The 27,227-nt window shown below is 41.7% G+C and overlaps 1 protein-coding gene across 1 annotated transcript in view; it reads right to left on the bottom strand.

Annotated features, from left to right (window-relative positions):
- Positions 1-27,227, bottom strand: part of WWOX (WW domain containing oxidoreductase) — a 1,357,802-nt gene that overhangs the window by 1,261,824 nt on the left and 68,751 nt on the right. Inside the window, exon 6 of the mRNA XM_077454509.1 lies at positions 13,184-13,290. Coding sequence (XP_077310635.1) covers positions 13,184-13,290 — 107 coding nt within the window. The remainder of the gene's footprint in view (positions 1-13,183; positions 13,291-27,227) is intronic.

Here is a 27,227-nt window from a genome sequence, read left to right as displayed (position 1 = left end):
CACCTCTCCAGTACCTTCTCAGCCAATAGAAACATGTCTGTGTATACTGTGTGATTGTATACTGTGTGTGATTGTATACTGTGTGTGTGTGTGTGTGTGTGTGTGTGTGTGTCTACTGTGTGGCCCCATAATCTCTGATTGCCTGGGGCCACATAATCTCCTATTGCCGGGGGCCCCATGATTTGTCAGTCCACCCCTGCTAATAGTAGAGGTACGAAGCAGCAGATAGAAATGACAATTAGTGTTCTAAGGTGAGACACAACTAGTACACACTATAGAGGGATATGCTTTGTTCATATTTCATGTCTGAGGTTCTACTGACATTTGTTGCTTACAAATTAAAATCTGTATTTTTGCAAAAAAATTATTTAGAACGCCCCAAACATTTATATTATATATATATATATATATATATATATATATATATATATATATATATATATATATATATATATATATATATATATAATGTTTGGGGAGTTCTAAGTAATTTTCTAGCAAAAATACTAATATTATATATATATATATATATATATATATATATATATATATATATATATATATATATATATACAGTGGTGTGAAAAAGTGTTTGCCCCCTTCCTCATTTCCTGTTCCTTTGCATGTTTGTCACACTTAAGTGTTTCGGAACATCAAACCAATTTAAACAATAGTCAAGGACAACACAAGTAAACACAAAATGCAATTTGTAAATTAAGGTGTTTATTATTAAAGGTGAAAAAAAATCCAAACCATCATGGCCCTGTGTGAAAAAGTGATTGCCCCCTAAACCTAATAACTGGTTGGGCCACCCTTAGCAGCAACAACTGCAACCAAGCGTTTGCGATAACGTGCAATGAGGCTTTTACAGCGTCCTGGAGGAATTTTGGCCCACTCATCTTTGCAGAATTGTCCTAATTCAGTTACATTAGAGGGTTTTCGAGCATGAACGGCCTTTTTAAGGTCATACCACAACATCTCAATAGGATTCAGGTCAGGACTTTGGCTAGGCCACTCCAAAGTCTTCATTTTGTTTTTCTTCAGCCATTCGGTGGTGGACTTGCTGGTGTGTTTAGGATCATTGTCCTGCTGCAGAACCCAAGTTCGTTTCAGCTTGAGTACACGAACAGATGGTCGGACATTCTCCTTCAGGATCTCTTGGTAGACAGCAGAATTCATAGTTCCTTTTATCATGGCAAGTCTTCCAGGTCCTGAAGCAGCAAAACAGCCCCAGACCATCACACTACCACCACCATATTTTACTGTTGGTATAATGTTCTTTTTATGAAATGCAGTGTTCCTTCTACGCCAGATATACTTGGACACACACCTTCCAAAGAGTTCCACTTTTGTCTCATCGGTCCACAGAATGTTGTCACAAAAGTCTTGGGGATCATCAAGATGTGTTGTGGAGAAATTGAGACGAGCTTTGATGTTCTTTTTGCTCAGCAGTGGTTTTCTCCTTGGAACTCTGCCATGCAGGCCATTTTTGCCCAGTCTTTTCCTGATGGTGGAGGCATGAACGCTGACCTTAACTGAGGCAAGTGAGGCCTGCAGTTCCTTGGACGTTGCTGTGGGGTCTTTTGTGACCTCTTGGATGAGTCGTCGCTGCGCTCTTGGGGTAATTTTGGGCGGCCGGCCACTCCTGGGAAGGTTCACCACTGTTCCATGTCTTCGCCATTTGTGGATAATGGCTCTCACTGTGGTTTGCTGGATTCCCAAAGCTTTGGAAATGGCTTTATAACCCTTTCCAGACTGATAGATCTCAATTACTTTCTTTCTCAATTGTTCCTGAATTTCTTTGGGTCTCGGCATGATGTGTAGCTTTTAAGGATCTTCTGGTGGACCTTACTGTGTCAAGCAGCTCCTATTTAAGTGATGCCTTGATTGTGAACAGGTGTGGCAATAATCAGGCCTGGGTGTGGCTAGAGAAATTTAACTCAGGTGTGGACAACCACAGTTATAGTATGTTTTAACAAGGGGGGCAATCACTTTTTCACACAGGGCCATGATGGTTTGGATTTTTTTTCACCTTTAATAATAAACACCTTCATTTACAAATTGCATTTTGTGTTTACTTGTGTTGTCCTTGACTATTGTTTAAATTGGTTTGATGTTCCGAAACACTTAAGTGTGACTAACATGAAAAGGAACAGGAAATGAGGAAGGGGGCAAACACTTTTTCACACCACTGTATATATATATATATATATATATATATATATATATATATATATATATATATATATATATATATATATATATATATATATATACACACACCTTAAAAAATAAAATGTCGGCTATTGCAATAGTTTATGTCCAACTGTATTTTTGCAGTCTTTCAAACGCAATTTTTTTTTGGAAAAAATACACTTTATTGAATTTAAAAAAGACAAAGAAGTAAGTTAGCCCAATTTTTTTTTATATTGCGAAAGATGATGTTATGCTGAGTAAAGAGATGCTGATGCTTTACATTTTTTTTTACTGGTTACCTGTCTAGAGTTAGAGAGGAGGCCTTGCACTATAATTATTGCTCTCGCTCTAATGTCGCGTACACACGACCAGACTTTTCAACGAAATAGGTCCGACGGTCTTCCCGACTGACTTTTGGCGAAGTTCTGACGGACTTTGCAAATGAATGGACTTGGCCACACACAATCACACCAAAGTCCGATGGATTTGAGCATGATGGCGTACAACCGGACTAGAATAATGAAGTTCATAGCCAGTAGCCAATAGCTGCCCTAGCGTCGTTTTTTGTCTGGCGGACTAGCATACACACGAACGGATTTCTCGATAGGAACTGGGTCCGGCGGAGTTCCGGCTGAAAAATTTGAAACATGTTCTATTTTTAAAGTCCATCAGATTTTTGGACAGCAAAGGAGCCCACACACGATCGAATTGTCTGACAGATTTGTTCCATAGGAGCTTTGCTGTCGAAAAGTCTGGTCATGTGTACGCAACATAACGGTCACAGAGATACCTTACATGTGTGATTTGAACACCAGTGCCACCTATCCATGCTGCCAATTGTTGCCCAAATGTGGCACCGATCAGTGACCCTCAGTGCCACCTATCAGTGCTGCCTATTAGTGCTCATTAGTGCGGCATATTAGTGCTCTTTCATCAGTGCCCATGAGTGCCGCCTCATCAGTGCAGCCTATCAGTGCCCATTAGTGCAGCGTATCAGTGCCTATCAGTGAAGGAGAAAAATGACTTATTTACAAAATTTTCTGACAGAAACTAAGAAAAAACAAAACAAAAAGTAAAAAACCCAGTGATGATTAAATAGCACCAAAAGAAAGCTCTATTTGTGTGAAAAAAATCATTTGGGTACAGTGTTGCATGACTGCGCAGTTGTCATTCAAAGTGCCACAGAACTGAAATCTGAAAATTGGCCTGGGCAGGAAGGGGGTAAATTGCCCAGTAATGAAGTGGTTAGGAACTTAGCCCTTCCTTGCTTTTACTGACCTTCTGTTTCCACTATAATTATGAACTATCCAGTGCTTCTGGGTAGGGTTAGCATTTAACTCTATTGCTGTGTACACATGACCAGACTTTCTGTCAGAAAAGGTCAGAAGCAATCATTTAGTTGGATATTCCGATCGTGTGTGGGCTTCATCTGACATTTTTCTTCAAAAATTCAGACAGACCTAGAAATTAAAGTTTCAAATCTGTCTGATGGAATCAATTTCTATTGGGAAAACCGTTTGTCTGTGTGCTAGTCCGACTGACCAAATACGACGCAAGGGCAGCTATTGGCTACTGGCTATTGAACTTCCTTTTCTAGTCCCATCGTACGTCATCACGTTCAAAACGAACGGACTTTGGTCCGTTCGTGTGTGGGCAAGTCTGTTCAGTCGGAAGTCCATCGTAACTCCATTGGACCTTTTCTGCTGGAAAGTCCGGTCGTGTGTACGCGGCATATCCCATTCCTCTGTGGTGAAACTGAGTGCCTAAGCTTCAGGTGCCAGTCCCAAAGCTGTTGCATAAAGAGGATTCCTAGCCCTGTGACAACTAAGAATTTGACAAATATAGTCAAATACGTATCTAGTCTACAACAATATTATGAAAATATTCACTGGTTAATCTATCTTAACAATTATATAGTACTAAAATACTAAACTGAAGGAAAAAAAAAAAAACTGTCGAATATTAATACTAATGTAGCACTGACACCCGAAGGTGCAGCTGACTTAATTGGGCTTACAGTTACCTACTTGACCTCGTGTGCTTCTAGGGGTTTCCCGAGGTAGATGGCCCAAGAACTGTAGAGACTGACGCCAGATCCACTTAGAGGGATTTTTATTTGCAAAAATAGTTAACGAACACAGTCTCTCAACATAGGGTTGGAGGGTTTAGGTAGGAAAGTCCAGGTACTCTTAGTGCTAAGTCAAATATGAAAAAAGTCTCTCACATTAGGAAATCCAGAGAATAGCCATTCACAACTGGATCCTCACCCTTATCGCATAGTCCTTCTCTCACCAGGCCTAGCAGCCAACAGGGTGTTTAAATCAAACCAGGTCTCTGCCACAGACTTGTTGTAAAACACTTGGATAAAACTGAAAGGTGTAGACAACTCTGAGAACCCTTGTATGGTACCAGTGTCTTGCAGCCGGCCCAGCGATCCCACACGAGACTAGATTCACTTGGGGTCTTTCAACTTGTCCAGGCTCTTGCTGAGAAGCCAACCCTTGTGTGGCCCTCTCCCGAAGAGTCCTCCCCTGGATACCTTCACAGTTGCTGGGCCTCTCCACAAACCGAGACGGCACCGGATCCTTCTTTCAGTTTCTTTGCCTCGGGCTAGCCAGCCCCGAGACTTGTAGTCGGGTGGATCCACACCCCAGGCCATGAGAGCCCTGGGGGCTGGTCAGGAGGACCAGGACCAACAGTCAGAAAGCACTTCTGGACCGGAAACCCTGAAGCATGCGACGTCAGCACCTTAAGTACCCTCTCCCAGAATGCACAGCAGTGACACTCCCACTGGGCTGGTTCCAAGAGAGAATAAACTCTTAATGCACCCAACTAGACTGCGTTCTACACCCTGCCAGAGATGACAGCGCCACTTATGGCCAGACTGGTACTGAGGTCCAAATTTTGAGTAATTAAACCCAAAACCAAACTGCGGTTCAAGGGAAAAGTTAAATGACAAAACACATAGTGTGTGCTCTACAGGAGCCGGCGCTACATTAAGTATAATTTCTATGATCCAATTAAAAAAATCCATTTACTATCATTTCATTGTAAATTCATCTGAACGTATCATGAAAGAGAAACTACATGGTCCATTAAAACTAATTATTAGTAGTGAATGGAATTTTATATAATCAAAAACATGGTAGATTAACAGTATACACTACAGTATGATCTATACAAAATTAACGGACTATAATAGCGTATACAGTCTTATATGATCAACTTCATGATCTAAGTTATCTAATACGTAGCAGCCAGAACATTCAAAATAAATAATATAAACTTCAAATCATATTAATGAGGAATGATTAAAATAGAAGCATTTTTTTTTTAAAGAGAAAATAAAAAATTGCATTTACAAGCAGAATAAAGCAGTACTAAACCCAAAAACCAACATTTATTATATTGCAGCTTACCAATTCTTAGATGTGATGGCTGCATTTGTTTCCCTTTTTTAGGCTTTCTTTCTTCTATTTTCACTTGGTGATCCAGCCAGCAAGTCTAGTTTTTTAAAAACACAAGCTACCTAGGAGAATGTATCCGTTTACATGGATGGGACCATGGATGGGACAAACCACTTAACACTGGAAGAGTTGATTAAAACGTTCAAGGGGTTGTAAAGGTTTGTTTTTTCTTTTCTAAATAGGTTCCTTTAAGCTAGTGCATTGTTGGTTCACTTACCCTTTCCTTCGATTTCCCTTCTAAATGTTTTTTTTCTTTGTTTTCTTTGTCTGAATTTCTCACTTCCTGTTCCTCCTCAGTAAGCTGTTCTGGCTGACTAAACACCGCTCGGATGATGGTGTGAAGTTTATTGAGGAGAAACAGGAAGTGGGAAATTCAGACAAAGAAAAAAAACATTTAGAAGGGAAATCGAAAGAAAAGGTAAGTGAACCAACAATGCACTATCTTAAAGGAACCTATTTAGAAAAGAAAAAAATAAGCTTTACAAATCCTTTCAGCTTTTATTTATTCATGCAAAACCTTTATCCCAAAAAGGAAAAAAAACTGTTTACTGTAACTGATTATAAAGTGTAAGCTGGAGCTTGGCTTCAAGTTATTAAATCTGCTAATACATTTAACACTCCCCCTCCCCCAGACTGACAATGGTGCTGCCTGCTGTACCTTCTGTACTCATTCATCCAGAGTTGTGTATCACTAATACAGGAGGTGCGATACTGGCCAGATCACCAGCTGAAAATAAAGGGAAAAATCCAAATAAAACTGATGCACTCACCACATCGAATGATTACTAAAGTATCTGTAAACCCTCAACTCATTCAGTTTAACCACTTCAATACCAGGCACCTTCACCCCCTTCCTGCCCAGGCCAATTTTAATCATTCAGAGATGTCGCATTTTGAATGACAATTGCGCAGTCGTGCAACACTCTACCCATATTAAATGTTATAAATTTTTTCCCACAAATAGAGCTTTCTTTTTGTGGTATCTGATAACCATTGGGGTTTTTTTTTTGTGCTACAAATAAAAAATACCGATAATTTTGAGAAGAAAAAGTATTTTTTTTGGCGTTTCTGTTATAAAATTAATTTAAAAAAAATAAGTTTTCTCCTTCACTGATGAGACTGCACTGGTGGGCACTGATGAGGCAGCACTGATGGGCACTGATGAGGAGGCACTTATATGCAGCACTGATGGGCACTGATAGGTGGCACTGATATGCAGCAATGATGGACACTCATTGGCCGGACTGATGGGTTCTGATAGGTGGCACTAATGGGCACTGATGGGCAGCACTGATGAGGAGGCACTAACAGGCATCACTGATGGGCACAGATTGTCATACCTAATGGGCCCTGATTGGTACTGGTTGGCATCCCTGCTGGGCTCTAGTGATTATCAGCACAGACCTCCCCTGTCTGGAGAGCCGCTGATCGGCTCTCCTCTACTCATGCCTTTTAATTGCAAGTAGAGGAGAAGCCCATAAACGGCACTTCCAGGTTACCATGTGATGAGCTGTGATTGGACACAACTCCTCACATTGTAAAGAGCCTATGTCATAGGCTCTTTACCAGGACTGGAGATGCGGTGTGTCAGAGCGACACACCGCACTACCGATTACCGCGATGCATGCTCTTGCAGGCGCGCGCTATTGACTAATACTGCTGGATATCATATGATGCCCAGTCAGGATAATACAACCACTTTTCGGACGTCATTTTGCTATATGGCGGGTGGGAAATGGTTAAAATAGGAATGAAAGGCAAAACATTTGTATATATTTGAAGAAAAAAAAATTGTAAAAGGACCACATTCAATTATTAAATAAACATTCAGTGCGCGTTTCCAGCACCTCATTCAAAACACACTGTGCACAAAACATGATCTGCAGTGGGTGTCGGTGCCAACTTAATGACACCTCGAATGCAGGTCACAAACGCAGTGATGGTTTTATAGCACCATGTAATAGTACCATGGGATCTGGTTGCTGAGCGTTTTGTAAAGTAATGCATGCACTACATTTGGTGTGGTCCAGTACGATTTCCGTCTATTCAAACGAATGGGCTGAAATCGCACTGCCTTCACATTGCATGTGAATCACACGGAAATGCTCAGCGTGAATTCATGGTGTGAACCGGCCCTTTAATATCCGCCTTGAATGTAATATTTTTCAGTGGAACTCACTCAGAAACCAATAAAAGAAACACAGTTAGAAATGAATACGATGTCACAAAAATCACGCTGATGTAAAAAGAACCTCTTGGTATATTTAGTGAAACAGCAGGAGCGAAAACTGTCACTCCCTTTTATTCACCTCTAGTCTATACCTGGCTTATTCCTTCCTTCTACATTTCATCACAGCTGTCAGTCTTTATTATAACAATGTACTAACAGTGACAGGTTATGCTGGGCTTTGTTTTTATTCTTTTACAAAGCTCTACAAAAGAAATGTCATCATTAGATGGGATCATTTCAAGAGCTTTTCCATTTCAACTTAGAAGGCAGAAGACCACAGGTCAGGGGTTATTTATTTATTATAGGTAATTATATGGTGCTATCAATTTACGGCGCACTTTACATATACAGCGGGTAAAATAAGTATTGAACGCGTCGCCATTTTTCTATGTAAATATATTTCACACTGGGGCAGTGCGGGCATCGGCGGTAAAGTGGCGCTATTTTTAGTGGCGATTTACTGTCGTTTTAGCGGCAGTATGCGGCCGCTAGCAGGGCGGTTTTAACCGCTAGCGGCCGGAAAAGGGTTAAAACCTCCCGCAAAGCGCCGCTTCTTAACGCGTCTTTGGCGTTAAGTGTTTTTGTTATTCCCATAGACACACTTCCTAAACCTTGTGGACGGCCTTCCCAGAAGAGTTGAAGCTGTTATAGCTGCAAAGGACGGGCCAACTCAGTATTGAACCCTACGGACTAAGACTGGGATGGCATTAAAGTTCACCTGCGTGTAAAGACAGGCGTCCCAAAACTTTTGGTAATATAGTATAGTGTATGTTCATGAAAAATAGATTACAGGGCCATTAACCCCCTCCTCCCGGAGTCCCTTTAAAAAGATCTAAATGCTCAGGGTTAAGGATCAGTGATTATGTGACTACTGTGATTGTCAGACTACACATATGAGTTACATTGGTGGCAACAGGTTAAAGAGGGAGTCCACCTAATAAAAAATTATTAAAAGCCAGCAGCGACAAATACTGCAGCTGTTGACTTTTAATAAATGGACACTTACCTTTCTTGGAGTCCAGAGCTGAAGCTGAGCAATCACTCAGTTCTCGGCTGCTGCCGGCGCCATCCTCGGTAAGGGAATCAGGAAGTGAAGCATTGCAGCGCAAGGAGAATGGTCTCGCCGTCTCTGGGAGTCTATGCCCAGAAGTGGGTGCAAATACCTGTCTTAGACAGGAGGGGGGGGGGGGGGGGTCCGAAAAGCGGAGGTTCTATTTCTGTGTGAACCTCCGCTTTAAGTAGTGGAAGTGTATGGATTATTTTTGGAGAATAAGGATACCATTTAGTGGCACTTTAATTTTACCTACAGGTAGAATTGCAGAAGACACTTTGATGCTGTGTACACACGAGCGGAATGTCCGACAGAAAAAGTCAGACGGAAGCTCTTCATCGTATATTCCGATCGTGTGTATGCCGGCGGAACCAATTCCTATTGGGAAAATCGCTCGTCTGTATGTTCCGATGGACCAAAAACGATGCATGCTCTGAAGCAAGTACGAGGCGGAAGCTATTGGCTATTGAACTTCCATTTTCTCGTCCCGTCCTACATGTTGTATGTCACCGCGTTCTTGATGGTCGGACTTAGGTTTGATCATGTGTATGCAAGACAGCTTGAGTGGAATTCCGTCAGAACTCCGTTGTGTGTACAGAGCATAAGTCTTTTCTGTTTGGCATAACCCATCAATAGTAGTAGGGCTACGTGTCTGTTGGGTGCAGCACCACTGCAATTTCACGTAAAAAAACAAACAAAATAAAACTAAAAAAAAAAATCCTTTAAAGTGATGCTACAGTCAAGATAAGAAATTGTATTTTCTACATTGCATCGATCTTTATAAGAAATGGGTTGTACGTTAATTCTAGGTTTTTTTTTGCCTTTGCATAGAATGCAACGTAAATTTCAGGCATCCTGTAATTAATCAACAAATTCTCTCCTGGCTATATAGCGCGAGTAATCAAAGTTCAGTAATAACTTATTCTTTCTGCTCCAGCACCTGCATTTCATTTATTTATTTTCACAGTCTTGGAAATCTGAGGGACTGTCAAAGTGCCATAATATTACCACAATAATCAAAGTTAATTAGCCCCTCTCAATAAACAACAACAAAGTCATTACGGAGATACAGTTAAAGCTTTTTTCTCACTTGGTTGGGGGACATGTTAAATTGTTTTTCCTAAGACAAAAAAATAAAGAAAAATGATTCCTTTGGAAGTGGCAAATGACAAGGATTGGAAAAGTACTTAGGAGATACAGTCTGCTCTCACGTAATGCTGAGACTCTGCTAGGATTTATCTGAGGTTTGAGTGTGATCTGCAGCTTTAAAGCCCAAAAATGATCCCTTGCAGGGCAGCTGTGCCCTGATGCACTGGATGTGAGGACAATGAGGGACAATCCACCATGAATCATGGGGAAGCACCACAGGGGGCTGTACTGCTCCTGGGGATCACAGGAGTGCAATTTGTTCAAATTCCTGTGACCCGTTTTCATTTTTTGTCACTGAGCCGATCCAGGCTTGGGAAAGCTCCCGACTCTACAGTCGGGATTCACCCAGATACCTGGACTGGCAGCTGGCTCAGCCTCTCAGCGATCCCCTGAGAGACTGAGCCAGCCCCTCCCACCCCCTCTATAGCCTGGCACTCCATTGAGCACAGAAGGGGCAGGGCAGAGCAGAGAGCTGGTGACTGATAGTCACCGACTCTCTGCTCAGTGGAGACTGAGAATTAAGTGATCAGCAGTCTTTGATCACTCAATTCTCAGTCTTAGAAGCGGCAGCAGACAGATGCTGCATCCATCTAGGTGAGTATGAATGTTTATTTTTATTTTTTGTAAACCCATACTTCTCTTTCAGTGTTGCATGGATTATTCCTTTTATCTGTACGGAGTTAGGCTTTAATGGAATTTACTCCAGATCAGACCAGCTAAAATGCTTTTTTTCCTCTGCTGGAAAATTAAAACTGTAGTTGGCAGCACCAGCTTGATCTATAAAGCTGAGGTTCAGGCAAACTAAATATATGGGTTTGCTGCTTTACCTTCCAAGGGATGTGCAATTCTGCTCAGGGAGTCTGGTGATTCAATTGTGTGATTTGCCGCACTATTCGATAAAGCTGGTTGTTGTTGTTGTTCAGTCATTTAGCTGTGTCTGACTCTTCGTTAGCCCATGGACCATAGCGCACCAGGCTTTTCTGTCCTCCACTGCCTCCCGAAGCTGGCCTAACTTCATATTCATTGTTTCCCCAATGCTATCTATCCATCTTGTTTTCTGTCATCCTCTTCTTTTTCCTTCCATGTTTCCCAGCTTCAGGGTCTTTTCCAATGAGTCCTCTCTTCGCATTAGGTGGCCAAAGTATTCAGTTTCATCTTCAGGATCTGTCCTTCCAGTGAATATTCAGGGTTGATTTACTTCAAGATTGACTGGTTTGACCTTTTTGGCGTCCAAGGGACTTTCAAGAGTCTTCTCCAACACCATAGTTCAAAAGTGTAAATTTTTTGGCGTTTAGCCTTCCTTATGGTCCAACTTTCACAGCCAAAAGGTTAATACCATAGCTTAGACTATATGGAACTTTGTTGTTAGGGTGATGTCTGTTTTTTAAATTGTTTTCTAGCTTGGCCATTTGTTTCCTCCCGAGAAGCAAACGTCTCTTAATACCATGGTTACAGTCACGGCCTGCCGTGATCTTGGAGCCCAGGAAGTCTGTCACCGTTTCCATTTTTCCTCCAATTTGCCAAGAAGTGATGGGACTAGTTGCCATGACCTTAATGTTCAACTTCAGGCCAGCTTTCACCTTCATTAAGAGACTCTTTCGTCATTCTTCACTTTCTGCCATTAGTGTGGTATCATCTGCATATCTCAGGTTGTTGATATTTCTCCCTGTGATCTTAATTTCAGCTTGTAATTCGTAGATTCTGGCATTTCGCAAGATGTACTCTGCGTATAAGTTAAATAAGTAGGGCATCCTTGCCATCACTCCTTTCTCAATTTTGAACCAGTCATTTGTTCCATGTCCTGTTCTAACTGTTGCTTCTTGACTTGGATACAGGTTTTCTTTCAGTATTTGCCACATCGTGTTGTGATCCACACAAAGGCTTTACCGTAGTCAATAAAGCAGAAGTAGACATTCTTCTGGAACACCTTGCTTTCTCCATGATCCAGCGAATGTTGGCATGTTGATCTCTAGTTCCTATGCCTCTTTGAAATCCAGCTTGTACTTGTGGTAGCTCCGATTCTCATGCTGCTGAAGCCTAGCTTGTAGAATTTTTAGCATAACTTTTTAGTGCGTGAGAGGAGTGTGATCGTACGGTAGTTTGAACATTCTTTGGCGCTCCCCTTCTTTGGTATTGGAAAGTCAACAGAGCTTTACCAGTCCTGTGGCCATTGTTGAGTTTTCCAAATTCGTTGGCATATTGAGCGCAGCAAGCTGGCAATACACAATAAATTTCCACTATCCATGCTACATAACATGGATGGACAATTTTCCCGCTGCGGCTTTTGTATTTTGAGAGCCAACCTCACCAAGTGTGTTGGCATGTTGATCTCTAGTTCCTATGCCTCTTTGAAATCCAGCTTGTACTTGTGGTAGCTCCGATTCTCATGCTGCTGAAGCCTAGCTTGTAGAATTTTTAGCATAACTTTTTAGTGCGTGAGAGGAGTGTGATCGTACGGTAGTTTGAACATTCTTTGGCGCTCCCCTTCTTTGGTATTGGAAAGTCAACAGAGCTTTACCAGTCCTGTGGCCATTGTTGAGTTTTCCAAATTCGTTGGCATATTGAGCGCAGCAAGCTGGCAATACACAATAAATTTCCACTATCCATGCTACATAATATGGATGGACAATTTTCCCGCTGCGGCTTTTGTATTTTGAGAGCCAACCTCACCAAGTGTTAAAATCCCCAAAACTGTATGCAGCTACTGGTTGGCCAACCATTTTCCACCTAGCTCCTTCAATTTTTCAATCAATGAATATCAAGTGGGAGACAGCCAACAGAGCCATCCACTGAGCAAATTTTGGCTAGCTCATCAGGAACTGCAGTGGTGTGCAAACCCTATATACAAGTATCAAATATGCATAAATTGGCAACCATCAGGTTATGCAATACACCCTACACAGTAAGTGTAATTTGAAAATAGCAGGTTTGTGAGCTACAATCGAAACAAAATATAAGACCACATTTTTGTATGTGAAACCCACATCAGTTGTTATGGTGGAATTTTCACTCATATAAATTGCAGTCACAATGTCAAAGTAATAATTCGATTTTTTTTGATTAAAAAACAAAATTAAAATTTTGACTTACCCATTCTTCTAATATCTGCCTCTTGGCTTCATTGGCTTTTTGGAGGTTTCTGCATGCCATGATAACATGTGCACCATGGAGAGCCAATGATCGAGCGGTTTCAAATCCTGAGTGGGAAAAAACAGACTAAAATTATTGGACAATAATGCCAAATTTGTTGTTTTCATTTTGAACTTTTTATTTTAAAAAAATCCTGTCTTAACCACTTCAGCCCCAGAAGAATTTACCCCTTTCCTGACCAGAGCACTTTTTGCGATTTAGCACTGCGTCGATTTAACTGACAATTGCGCAGTCGTGCGACGTGGCTCCCAGACAAAATTGACGTCCTTTTCTTCCCACAAATAGAGCTTTCTTTTGGTGGTATTTGATCACCCCTGCAGTTTTTATTTTGTGCACTATAAACAAAAAAAGAGCGTAAATTTTGAAAAAAAATGCATTATTTGTTACATTTTGCTATAATAAATATCCTCTAAAAATATATAAAAAAAATATTTTGTGCCTCAGTTTAGGCCAATACGTATTCTACTACATATTTTTGGTAAAAAAACAAAAAACAAAAAAAAAAAATCGCAATAAGTGGTTATTGATTGGTTTGCGCAGAAGTTATAGCGTTTACAAAATAGGGGATTATGGGGTTTTATGGCATTTTTATTAATATATATATATTTATTTTTTTTACTAGTAATGGCAGCGATCAGCAATTTTTATCATGACTGCGACATTATGGCGGACACATCGAGCAGGGAGCTGTAATCAGTGACACTGTCACTAGGCAGAACGGGGAGATGCTTGTTTACATTAGCATCTTCCCGTTCTTCCTCCCTGTGAGACGATTGCGGGTATCCCCGTGGCAGCTGAGTACGCGGGATCTGCGACCCGACTCACAGAGTTTTCAGTGGGCATGCGCCCGCAGGCCGCCTCTTAAAGGGCAACGTACAGGTACGTTAGTTTGCCTATACGAGCCATTCTGCCGATGTATATCATCGTGAGGCTGTCGGCAAGCGGTTAATCAGCAGGCAGCACACATAAGTATGTTGTGTATAACAAGGGGAGTATCTCCTAAACCATTACTATATTTTGAATTCTTTCATTTGTAGAAAGATAAAAATTACTAAAAGCAGGCAGAAAAAAAAAATGCAAAAAAAAGCAAAAGTGCAGGAAAATGTAAAAAAAATATAAGATAATCACAATATAGTAACAAAGAATGGTATAAATAATGTAAAATAAATATAAAACTATATATTTCAATACGTATAAATTATGACAAGACATACATAAAAGGTATGGACAATTTATGAGACATTTCTGGCTGGAAAAAAAACCCAGAACTAGTGTGTTTTAAGGAGTTTTTCAGCTTTAACAATGCTCGAACGCTGATAACAGCTTAAAAACATGGCTATCTGGCGTTTATCAGCGTCTTTGAGCCATAAGCTTTTGTGGGAGTATAGTTTTGCTAAAATAAGCTAAAAAACGCTACTGAAGAAATGTTGCAAAATTCATTCTACAGCTACAGCTTTATACAGCTAACGCTAGTGGCATTTTTAGAACGTCCAATGTGCATTAGGCCCAAGTGTAATTTCTGCCTACCGCCTTGTTTCTTTGCTATCAGCATGACACCAAGAGAAAAATTGTGACACAGGAGGGATCTCCAGATGATTGACAGCTTCAGCTCTGTTCCTGTGTGGAGGGGGGTGTTTTCCTTCCCTTCAATCAGCCCTCACAGCTCTTCTATTTATTGAACCTACAGGTAAGCCTTAATCTAGCCTTACCTGTAGGTCAAAGTGGACTGTAAGGGTTTACAACCACTTATAATATCACAATCAATATGGATAGATAGAAGGAGTGTCCAAGAAAGAACCGTGACCAGCACCCGTTCACACTGCCTCTTACCCATCAATGTGGACCTCCACCAAGGAAGGTCAGGCAAGCATGTTCCTCCACAAGAGGAACAGAACTTCCACTTCTCTCTGCGGCGACAGCCAAGATCATGGGTTTTGCCAGTTTCCCAGCCATGTTGTACATGTATGAGGATACCATGGGCAGTGAAGGAGCATCCTGATAGGAAGAGGATGGTGATTCATTTCCAGGGACATGCTTGTCTGACCTTCCTTGGGGGAGGGCCACATTGAGGAGTAAGAGGCAGTGTGAACGGGTGCTGGTGACGGTTCTTTCTTGGACACTCCTCTCTATCCATATTGATTGCCATATTCAACTCCTGCTTGATACAGGATTGGGAATGATTTTAAATGGACTGATCAGTTATATGCAAACTGGATTTTATAATCTGATTTTTCAGTTTTTAAGTGCTGCACCTATGTTATATAATTGTTTTCTATGTTGTTATTCCAGCATCTTTGTGCCAGCAGCTTCCTTACTTGTGACATTGAACCTAGCGCAGCCTTGTATTGTATACTATGGTCTAATAACTAGTTGAGAAATATTCCAGTAGGAGCAGGAGAAATGAAGGGAGCACAGATGTACAGAAAGAATAGAGACAGAGGCAGGGAGATCCTTGCACTGTACATCCTCAGGTACATTTCCTCCTCCAACAAGAAATGTGAGAAGCACTGAAATGGCATCGGGAAATTTTTCTTGTTCATTTCATATGCTATTTTATTTTTATTATTTTAACAAAAGTGTAATTTCCCTTCAACTCTCTTGCTGCTCTAAGGTAAACAATGCAACAATAACTTAAAGCGGTATTAAACCCAGAACCAAAAGATGTAATTAGATGTGGCTGCTGCATTTGTTTTCCTTTTTTAGGCTTTTTTGCTCTGTTTTCCCCTGGTGATCTGTCCAGTAGCACACCTCCTGTACTAGAGTACCCGCAATCTGGATGAAGGAGCACAGGGGGCAGATTGGGAGAGCAGTATTTTCAGCCTGGGGGAAGGGGGATGTTAGATGTACTAGCAGATTTAAATGCAGTATCAAATTGAAGCTGAACTCCAGCTAAGACTTTATAATCAGTTACAGCAAGCATTTTTTTTTCCTTTTGAGAAAACATTTTTACATAAATAAACAAAAGCTGATAATTTTAAGCACCCCTGTAATTGTTAAATGGTGTGTTTCCTCCATGTAACTGCAAGAGAGTTTTTCTGTTGAAAAACAACATACTTACTGGCTGGATCACAGGATGAAAATAGAAGAAAGAAAGCCTAAAAAAAATGAAACAAATGCAGCCACCCCATCTAAGAATTGGTAAGCTGCAATATAATAGATATTTGTTTTTAGGTTTAAATACTGCTTTAAAATATAACCTCACTAAAAATACAACATGACGTGCAGGGTCCTCTTGCTTCTTCAGATCTTCTTAAAGAGGAAGTAAACCCTAATGGGTTTACTTCCTCTTTCATTCCCTGCAAAGGCAAAGCATAATGGACTACTATGCATCACATAGTAGTCCATTATGTGTCACTTATCTGACACAGGAGGCAGCGAAGTCACCGCTGTCCCCTGTAGTCCGGCGCATCCATCTTCTCGGTGCTGTCTCGCAGATCCGCCGCTGTCATTCGGCGAAGCCGCGATGACGTCACTCCCGCGCATGCGCACGGGAGCCGTCACGCGTGGCATCTTCGTCGTTGATGATGCCGCGCTCAGTGCGCTTGCGCGCCGCTGTCTACGGCGCATGTCCCGTAGACAGCGGTGCCTATCTTCGGGCAAATATCTCCTAAACCGTATAGATTTAGTAGATATTTCTTGGACCTACAGGTAAGCCTTAATCTAGGCTTACCTGTAGGTCAAAGTGTGTTGTAAGGGTTTACAACCACTTTCAGTGGTGTGTTGTCCTTAATGATGCAGAGAGCAATGCTAACATCATGAGGTCAGTGCCACTCTTTGAATCCCTTTCTTCAGAGCACATGCACCAGTGATGTCACTGGCTGCATGTATAGTAAATATCTCCTAAACTGTACACCTATAGATTACCTATAGATAAAATTATGCATGGGAATTTACTCCCACTTTAAGCTGCAATAGGCAGGGGACTGGGGTGTTTTCATGACATGGTCGTGATTAGTGATGCACTGATATACTTTTTTTTATCGACGAGTACCAATACTTTCGGTCAAGTACTCGCCAATACCGAGTACCAATACTTTGTTCGGTACTCGTGAAAATCCGCAGTATCCGCACTAATACCGGTACTAGTGCATCCCTGCAGCAAAGTTTAGCTGATATGTAATATCAAGTGTATAACATGTGCATTTGTTTTCGTCCAAATGCATTTTTGCCCGAATTTCGGGTATTTTTGTTATTGTTTTAACAAACGATAACGAATGTGCCTAACCTAACTATTAGTCCAAGATTATTCGACATAGAGAGAAAAGATTCGACATGAAGATTCGACAAAGCGGTCGCTGCAAACGGACATTTCTGGTCAAATGCTCCACCCATAGGCTATATAAGAATTCTAATGTTGGTTGACTAGTAGTAATAATTAATAAATATAATTACTAGTGTCATACAACATTAGAATTCTACTATAGCTTGTAGGCGGAACATTCGACCGTAAATGTACAATTGCAGCGTCGTACAGTTTAGCTGCTCCGTCAAACCTTCTTAGAACATTCGACAGACACCATAAGCCTTCAATGACAGACTCAACCTTAATTATTTTGCATTTTCGGAGGAATGAATTTTTTAACGAAACAAAATAACTAAAAAAGAATTTCGGGAGTAACTAAATAAATTAATTTTTCGGACGAAAACGAAATTCCGAAACTAAATATTTCAGTGTGCACATGTCTGAGCCCTTGTACACACGGTCGGAGATTCCAACGGAATGTGTCCTATCGGACCGTTTTGTCGGATATTCCGACTGTGTGTGGTCTGCAGCGGACTGTTTCCGTCGGAATATGCAACGGACCAACTTTTCCAACTTGCCGGTAAAATTTTCCGACAAAATGCTCCGATCGGACATACTCCGATCATGTGTAGCCTACTCCGACGGACAAAGTGCCACGCATGCTCATATCAAATTCATAGACCAAAGCTATTGGCTACTAGCCTGAATGTAGTCCCGTCGTAACAAAATAACGTCATCACGTTATGTACAATCGGATTTTCCAACAACTTAGTCCGACCGTGTGTATGCAACATCACTTCCGGACCTCTTCCGGAATTAATCAGTCGGAATTACTCAGACGGATTTGGTTGTCGGAATCTCCGACCGTGTGTACAAGGGCTGATATGTAGTGATCGGCGGTCTTGCCACCCACTGATAGCTACACATTCGAGTAAAAAGGGGCGCAAATGCCCTGCAACCACGAGTAATGCATGCAGTTGTGGTGCTTTTGTCTGCAAAAATTGAGTTAAAACAGCCAGTAGCCTCTAAAGTGCTATCTTAACGCAATCTTAATGCAGTCTTAATGGGCTTCAAGAACCAGAGGAAAAGGGGAGCACATTTAAATTTACAATTAAGGTAAACAATGAAATAATAATTTAGAATATATTCTTACTAAAATACAGTATGCTTTCCCTTTAAATAGACCTGAACCAATATACCTAAGCAAGGCATTTAGAAAGCACAAAACAATACTCTGCAAAGCCTAGTTTCTGGAATGCTGAGTTGCAACAATGGTTTACGTTAAACAGTCAGTGCTGAGGCAGGTGTATAAAGACAGCAGTATACCGTTGGATCCCTCTCGGATTGCTACGGCATAGACATGTAGAAAATTTACTGTTGAATTAACTGGGTTAACTGGATTGGTTTAAAATGACTGAGTAAACTCTGGCTGTTTCTCGTGCAACCTCGAGGGACCCATCCATTGTTGTGTACTGTACACTATTTCAAATCAAAGCATTCAAAAATTAAGTGCGGTTTGCAAGATTGATGAAGAAGCCATATGTTCCCTATTAAGTCAAGAAAGACAAAAATGTATAATTACACCATTTAATGTACTTAGCAAATATTTTTAGTCTATGGAAATCCACCAAAGCGATTAGGAATTACGACAATACTACAGCAGGGTTTTTACCATGCAGCAAAATTTTTTACGTGACATGGCAAAAAAAACAAAAAAACAGACATTAGGAAAGAAAAGTGCCACTCTAAAAAATATAATAATAATAATAATAATAATAAAAATCAAAAAAGCAGATTGCTATCAGCAAAACAAAGTCTAGAATGTATTACTTTCTAACGATTTTGTGGGCAGCTGCAGATTTAAATGACCGTGTTATTTCAGAAGTTGGCTAAAAAGTTAATTGCTTAGTCAAAGACTTTATGGATTGAAGAGCAAAAATCTTTGACGTTCTTACAAAAGTGACAAAGAGATCGGCTTAATTAAAGTGCTCGAGGGCCTCTGTAGCACGAGGACTGGCTTCAAATGCCGATATTGGCAGGACTGTATTTCCTTGCGTGATAAGTAAGTTGTCCATCTAAAGACAATCAGCACTTATGTCAAGCATTTGACCTCAACCTGTGTAGTCCTGTGATAAACAGACAGGAGTAAATGTTTTACTAACATCAGTTTCTACATACCACCATGCCTTCAATGGGATCAATTTCACTTTTCTAAAGTTCTTTTTAAATAAATACATGAATGTGATAATCAAAAAATAAACAGGTGGACAGGCTATGCATATGTAAATTGTTTTATATTATCTGCAAGCAGGCATGTACTGGCCATCGGGACTACCGGGAGTTTCCCGGTGGGCTGATGGCTCAGTGGGCCACTCTGATGTAAGGGGGCTGGTGATGGGACACTCTGATGTAAGGGGGCTGGTGATGGGACACTCTAATGTAAGGGGGCTGGTAATGGGACACTCTAATGTAAGGGGGCTGGTAATGGGACACTCTAATGTAAGGGGGCTGGTAATGGGACACTCTGATGTAAGGAGGTGCTGATGGGACACTCTGATGTAAGGGGGCTGGTGATGGGACACTCTGATGTAAGGAGGTGCTGATGGGACACTCTGATGTTAGGGGGTTCTGATGGGACACTCTGATGTTAGGGGGTGCTGATGGGACACTCTGATGTTAGGGGGTGCTGATGGGACACTCTGATGTTAGGGGGTGCTGATGGGACACTCTGATGTAAGGGGGTGCTGATGGGACACTCTGATGTAAGGGGGTGCTGATGGGACACTCTGATGTAAGGGGGTGCTGATGGGACACTCTGATGTAAGGGGGCTGGTGATGGGACACTCTTTTGTAAGGGGGCTGGTGATGGGACACTCTGATGTAAGGGAGTGCTGATGGGACACTCAAAATGTAAGTGGGCCGGTCTGGATGAAGTCCAGGGCCAAATTTCTGTCCCAGTCCAGCCCTGTCTGCAAGCATTAAATAACCTTTACAGCAAGCCTTCCCTGACTTCAGTAGATGTACTGTGGAACAATTCATCCTCAAAGTTCACAACAGATGCACTAAGGAAGTTTAGGCAATTGTAAAGGCTCTTTTTTTTTTTGTTTTATTAAAATAATAAACATGGTTTTGCACAGAGCAGCCCCAATCTTAGGCTTCTTGGGTCCCCCACGCTGGCACTTCTGCCCCTACCACCTAGTGAGTGCCCCTATAGTAAGCCACTTGCTATAGGGGCACTCGTGCATGCTCACTCCTGAGCCCAATGTGTGTCCATTGAAACACACGGCATGGCTTGGCCCTGCCTCCTACTCCCTCCTAAATGGCTGTGATTGATAGCAGCAGGTGCCAATGGCTCCCACTGCTGTCTCTGAGCCAGTGAGAGAACCAAGAGAGCTGCTGCTCTCGGTCGTATTACTGGAGCGAGATCAGGTAAGTATAAGGTGGCTGGGTGCATGCAGAAGGTTTTTTTTATCTCAAAGTGGTAATAAAGCCACATTTTGAAAACTTGCTGACAGGAAGGACATTTATGACATCATCTATCATAAAAGCTTCCTCCTACCTGTCAGCCATCAAATGGACAAAATCACAATGCAGAGCTGGAAGGCTTCTTTGCTAAATATGCTGTGCATACTAGCACATTATGGCATGTACAGGTACCTGCGGGGGCCTTAAAAAGACAAAAATGCACCGGGGACTTTACTACCGCTTTAATGCAGAGAATGCATTAAAGTGGTTGTATAGTCATTTTTTTTACTTTTACCTACAGGTAAGCCTATAATAAGGCTTACCTGTAGGTAAAAAAAAATATCTCCTAAACCTGTACGGTTTAGGAGATATCCCCCTCGCAATGCGCCTCTGACTGCAGCGGCGCATGCCCACAGGGGATTCTCAGCTGAAAGTCCGGCAGACGCCGGACCCTGCCGGAAAGAAATCTCCCACGCGCATGCGTGGGAGTGACGATATCGCAGCTCCGGCCACTCACAACGCCGGAGCCGCGATACCCGGAAGACACGCCGAGGTAGCCGAGATGTGGATTGGGCCAGATGTCGGGGCCTCGTTCTAAGGTAAGTATTTCATAATGAGCTACCTCCTTTGCAGGTCAAAAAAAAAAAAAAAACTTCAGCGGGTTTACTCCCGCTTTAAGGTAAGAAAAATATTCTGCCTTTAGAACCATTTGCATGTTGTGCATTCAGCAGCTTATCTGTCTCCCGCCTTTTTTTTTTTATTCAACTGTCAGTGGGGAAGCCCATTGACAGCTGATGACTCTTCGGTGGTTAAGGACGCTGTGGCCAACTTCCAGGCTGCGCTCCTTAACAACCAGCTATTCACTGCGCCATGATTGGGCAAAGCTTTGCCCAATCAGAGCTAAGAATGCACTGTGCAGCACACAGTGCTTTGCGGGGTGTTCGGCTCCCTGCAAATTCGGATGTTCACCGAATGGGCAAACAGCCAATGTTCAGACCGAGCAAAAGTTCTACCAACTCTAAGTACCTAGCAGACAGTGGACACAAGCAAAAAGTGAAGAAAATTACGGTCTAAACTAAACCTTGCTAGTTTTTATAGTAGAGCTATTAAGATCAATGAATGACTGTAAAATGGACACACACATTAAAAGGTAACTGTACAACCTACTAAATTTGGGGTTCTGTGGTACAAATACACATACTCTAGTTCCCAGTCATCAGTGGAGAGTTGAACTTTTTGTGAATGCTAGGACTGAGTTTGCTGCTGGCTGTCGAAGACGGATATCTATAAACATGTCCCTGGCAGTGGGTATTATATTGGTGGGTATTATATTGGTGGGCATTTATTTATAGGCTGTGAGTGGGAGAGGGTTACTCAGTTGTCTAAAATGATTGTTCAGTGCAACACCTAGATTTAGAGATAAGTAGATCTGACTAAACCAACATCCAAAAATGTTAGTGGAAAAATAAACAAGGGACAAATTCAAAATTACACAATTGTTCCATACGTCATGATTAATCTTGAAAAAAATATCAAAATGTTTCCACCCATGCAATAGCTTTCTTTTTTGATTCAATGCCCCAAAATCAGTGGAAAACTATCAAAATGGTACTGATAATGATTGATAACTACAAGACTAGATAATTTTATTTAAAGAAAAAAAACAACTCAACTTAATCATTTTTTTTTTTTAACAACCTCATCCAAATATTTCAATTGTGCTCTATCAAGTGTCAGTATGACAGCCAACTCACATAGAGAAATAGAGGCCCTCAAGTGCATCCCTCAACCTCAACCAAAGCCGGCCATAAAACGGGGCCATTTTCTTTCCTGCAACCACAGGTTGTCAGTGTTGATGGGGGAATCCCTGCCATGAAGCTATGGTGTTCTCCCACGGGGGGGGGGGGGGGATACACAATCAGACAGGTACCCAAGCTTGTACTTGTACCCACGTTTTTGATCAGTCAAGTTGGAATTTGGGTACAAATCAGCCTGCCCAAACATGGTTTGAATCTCAGCCAGTCCATGCTGAACTGACCGAAATTTGAACCGTCTAAGGCCGGCTTTAGAGCAGCACATAATGTTCATATGATGCTACAGAAAACAGACAAAAGAGTAGATAAACTACAGTAGATGGTCATAGATGGTGAGAGACTGTGGACAGGAGACAGTGCAGAAGACTGTCCAAGTCTGGGGACATGTTACAGTACCTTGAAAAAGTATTCATACCCCCTTGAAATTTTCCACATTTTGTCATGTTACAATCAAAAACGTAAATGTATGTTATTGGGATTTTATGTGATAGACCAACACAACGTGGCACATAACTGAAGTGTAAGGAAAATGATAAATGGTTTTCAAAAGTTTTTAGAACTATCTGAAAAGTGTGGCATGCATTTGTATTCAGCCCCCCTGAGTCAATACTTTGTAGAACCACCTTTTGCTGTAATTCTTTTTTGGGTATGTCTCTACCAGCTTTGCACTGGTAGAGATTGAATTTTTTGCCCATTCTTTTTTGCAAAATAGCCCAAGCTCTGTCAATTTGAATGAAGAGTGTCTGTGAACAGCAATTTTCAAGTCTTGCCACAGAGTCTCAATTGGATTTAAGACTGGGCCATTCTAACACATGAATATGCTTTGAGCTAAACCATTCTATTGTAGCACTGACTGTTTAGGGTCATTGTCCTGCTGGAAGGTGAACCTCCACCCCAGTCTCAAGTCTTTTGCAGACTCTTACAGGTTCTCTTCTAAGATCGCCCTGTATTTGGCTCCATCCATCTTCCCATCAACTCTGACCAGCTTCCCTGTCCCTGCTGAAAAAAAGCATCCCCACAAAAGGATGCTGCCACCACCATGTTTCACAGTAGGGATGATGTGTTCAGGGTGATGTGCAGTTTTCGTTTTCCCCCACACTGTTTCGCTTTTAGGCCAAAAAGTAAAATTTTGGTCTCGTCTGACCAGAGAACCTTCTTCCACAGGTTTGCGGTGTCCCCCACATGGCTTCTCGAAAACTGCAAATGTGACTTCTTATGGCTTTCTTTCAACGATGGCTTTCTTCTTGACAATCTTCCTTACCTTCCTTAAAGGCCAGATTTGTGGAGTGCACGACTAAAAGTTGTCCTGTGGACCGATTCTTCCACCTGAGCCGTGGGTCTCTGCAGCTCCTCCTGAGTTATCATGGGCCTCTTGGTTGCTTCTCTGATTAATGCTCTCCTTGCCCATCCTGTTTGTTTAGGTAGACGGCCATGCCATGGTAGGTTTGCCTTTGTGCCATACTCTTGTGCCATACTCTTTCCATTTCCGGATGATGTATTGAACAGAGCTCTGTGAGATGTTCAAAGCTTGAGATATATTTTAAGCCTAACCCTGCTTTAAACTTCTCCACAACTTTATCCCTGACCTGTTGGGTGTGTTCCTTGGTCTTCATGATGCTGTTTGTTCACTAAGGTACTCTAACAAACCTATGGGGGCTTCACAGAACAGCTGTATTTATATTGATGTAGCGTACTACTCCCTTGGGAGCTGCAAAGTTGTTCATTGCCTTTATGTTAACAGGCCCATTCTTCCTTCCCATGCAAAGTTTCACAAATGCCAGACAGTCTTTATATTCTGTACAGCTTTATTCTTGAACTTGAGTAGATGTTACAATTGTGTAGAGGATACGAGTTGCCTCTATTAATTTTGGTTCCTGACTCTGATCCTGCGTACTTCCCTTTTGTGAACTGACCAGCATCACTCTGAATAATACTGTGGGTTGTAGTTTCCAAAGTCCAAGGCCTCACCGCCTAATTCCTTGACTCTTGCAATCAGCTCATGTCAGTTCTGGAAAGTGTCTCTAACTAGGTCCTTGGACACATAGCAAGTTTACGGATAAGCACCACTGGGTTGCACTCCCTTTGCTCACTCCCATCGACAATCCATGTTTCCCACAGAAGGTCGATTCCCAGTTACCTCTGTCCTCTTTACTCCTACTTCCTCCTCCACATGGTCCGACGCATCCCTGGCTGGGACACCCGGTTTCTCCTCTGGACTATATAGCGATGTCTGTTCAGGCTGGTGCTGGGGTCTCTGAACCCCCAGGCCTTCAAGCCTGCTCCTGCTGCAGTCTCTACATCTTGGGTTCTCTCCTCCTCCCCGGAAGCATGTGACCCCCAACTTATATGCGAGTCCTGCCCCAGCCACTACAATTTAATGATTGGTCCAGAGCTCGCCACATAAGCTGGCTGCCACTCCAGTCCCAAATCCTGCCTCCCTTCCAGAACATTTCCACTGAAAGGCTGAGGGGACTTCCTGGAGCCTGAGTGTAGGTGGTCACACCCCCCTCTCCCAAATAAACAACCAGGCCTAGAAAACTGCAAGGCCCTGGCTAAATTTGCCTATCACTATTTACAAAAACCCTATTAAGCACCCACCTAAATGGGGTGGGCGCTACACAGATTAAATTACACACAGGTGGACTCTTTTTAGGCAATTGGTTCCACTAGATTTTAGTTAGGGGTGCCAGAGTAAAGGAGGCTGATTACAAATACACGCCACACTTTTTACATATTTATTTGTAAAAAAAAATTGAAAAAACATTTATAATTGTCCTTCCTTTTCACAATCATTTGCCACTTTGTGTTGGTCTACCACATAAAATCCCCCAAAAAATACATTTACGTTTTTGATTGTAACATGACAAAATGCGGAAAATGTCAAGGGGTATGAATACTTTTTCACAGCACTGTACATGAGACTGCAAGGGATTACTGAAGTTACACCCCATTTACAATTCAATGCTCCCTATAATTCCCTTTAAAACTAATGACACCACATTTGATATTTCTTTCAGCAAAATCCATTAAAATGGGCAGTGAAAAAATACACAAAAAGAATTGACCAAAACATAAATAGCAAGGAAGTGTGAAATAAATAAACCAAATAATTTAGCTTGTAGAAACAAGTTTAAATAATATTTCTCTTTGCTATCCCTGAGTAAGCTTAGGCCAAATGTGGCCCTTGGGCCACAGCTTGGACGCCAGGGATATACCCAATTCGATTGCTATATAAAATGCATTGTTCTGAAAATGCACTACTGTTATATTACTTTACTCTTTTAGCTGTAAATATTGCTTTAGTGACTCCATGCTTAGATTGTCTGCATGGTGAATACAAAGTTCAACAATATGGTTAACTGGATTCTATATTTGCCTTTACGATAAAATACAGATCCATAGAACACCACACAATATGCATTAGAGAGACATCCAGCAGTGCGCGTAACTCCAACTGTATCATTTTCTCCAACAAACCGGAAAATATAAATAAACATTTCATCCCCGCCTTCTCCTCGCAGCAAATATGCTGGAGAGTTTTTAAAGAAAGATTAACAGATTACTTTTTTCACAACTGAATAGCGCAGTAATCACCCCTAGCTTCTGGGGAGTGCAGATGTTTCGACTAAAACGGAGTAATGAACGCGGCGTTCATGTGAGCACAAAATGTGTTGAACAAGGCAAGTATTAATTTTAACAGTTTCATTTTTAGTCTGCTGAAGAACATTTTGCTTTTATTTTTCCCTAATTAGCGTAGAGCTGCCAACTATAATACAATATCATTTCCAGAATTAAGCTGTAATGGAATGCAGGTTTCTATTAGCTAGACCGCAGCGGTAAAAAGCAGAGCTGGGAATTTTTTTTATAAATATGTTGTGACTCGTGTACACTGTACGTAGGTGTAATTGTGCATAAGATTATGTTATAATGGTCCTTTCCTTATAGAATACAAGTGATTGGATAGAAATAGAGATAATAGAAAAAAAAAAACAATGAAACCCACCCTATCACTGCATGCTAGCCATCCTTCATTCCTTGAACTTACTGTCAGTATCAAAACCCATGGGCGTAGCATAAGGGGTTGCAGGGGTCACAGTCGCAACCCTGCCCCTAGCTCCAGGGGGCCCCTGCAGCATCCCTGTCATATTATCATATCCTCCATAAAGTCCAGCTTCAATCAGGCTTAGGGCCCCATAGCCATGCTCCAGTACTAGGTTTCCACTTTGCCTTCCATAGTCCACATCCTTTTGTTCTCTTTGGCTGGGGAGAAGCGGTAAGTCATTTCCTGAATGGAGAGTTGCAAGGGGTGAGAACAGCTCAGGATGGGGAAGTGCCTGTGCTGTGTGCTGGCAACATGGAATGGTGACCGAGCTCAGCGAGTTAAGAGGAGGAGAGTGCCGTCCTGTAGCCACGATGGGACCGATGTCACTGGTGAAGTAAAACACCGGTCAGGGTTTTCTAG

This window comes from Lithobates pipiens, unplaced genomic scaffold, assembly GCF_037356315.1.
Source record: "Lithobates pipiens isolate NorthernLeopardFrog02 unplaced genomic scaffold, aLitPip1_a1.2 Scaffold_10, whole genome shotgun sequence".
NCBI classification, from domain to species: domain Eukaryota; kingdom Metazoa; phylum Chordata; class Amphibia; order Anura; family Ranidae; genus Lithobates; species Lithobates pipiens.
This window is presented reverse-complemented; position numbering and strand designations above follow the sequence as displayed.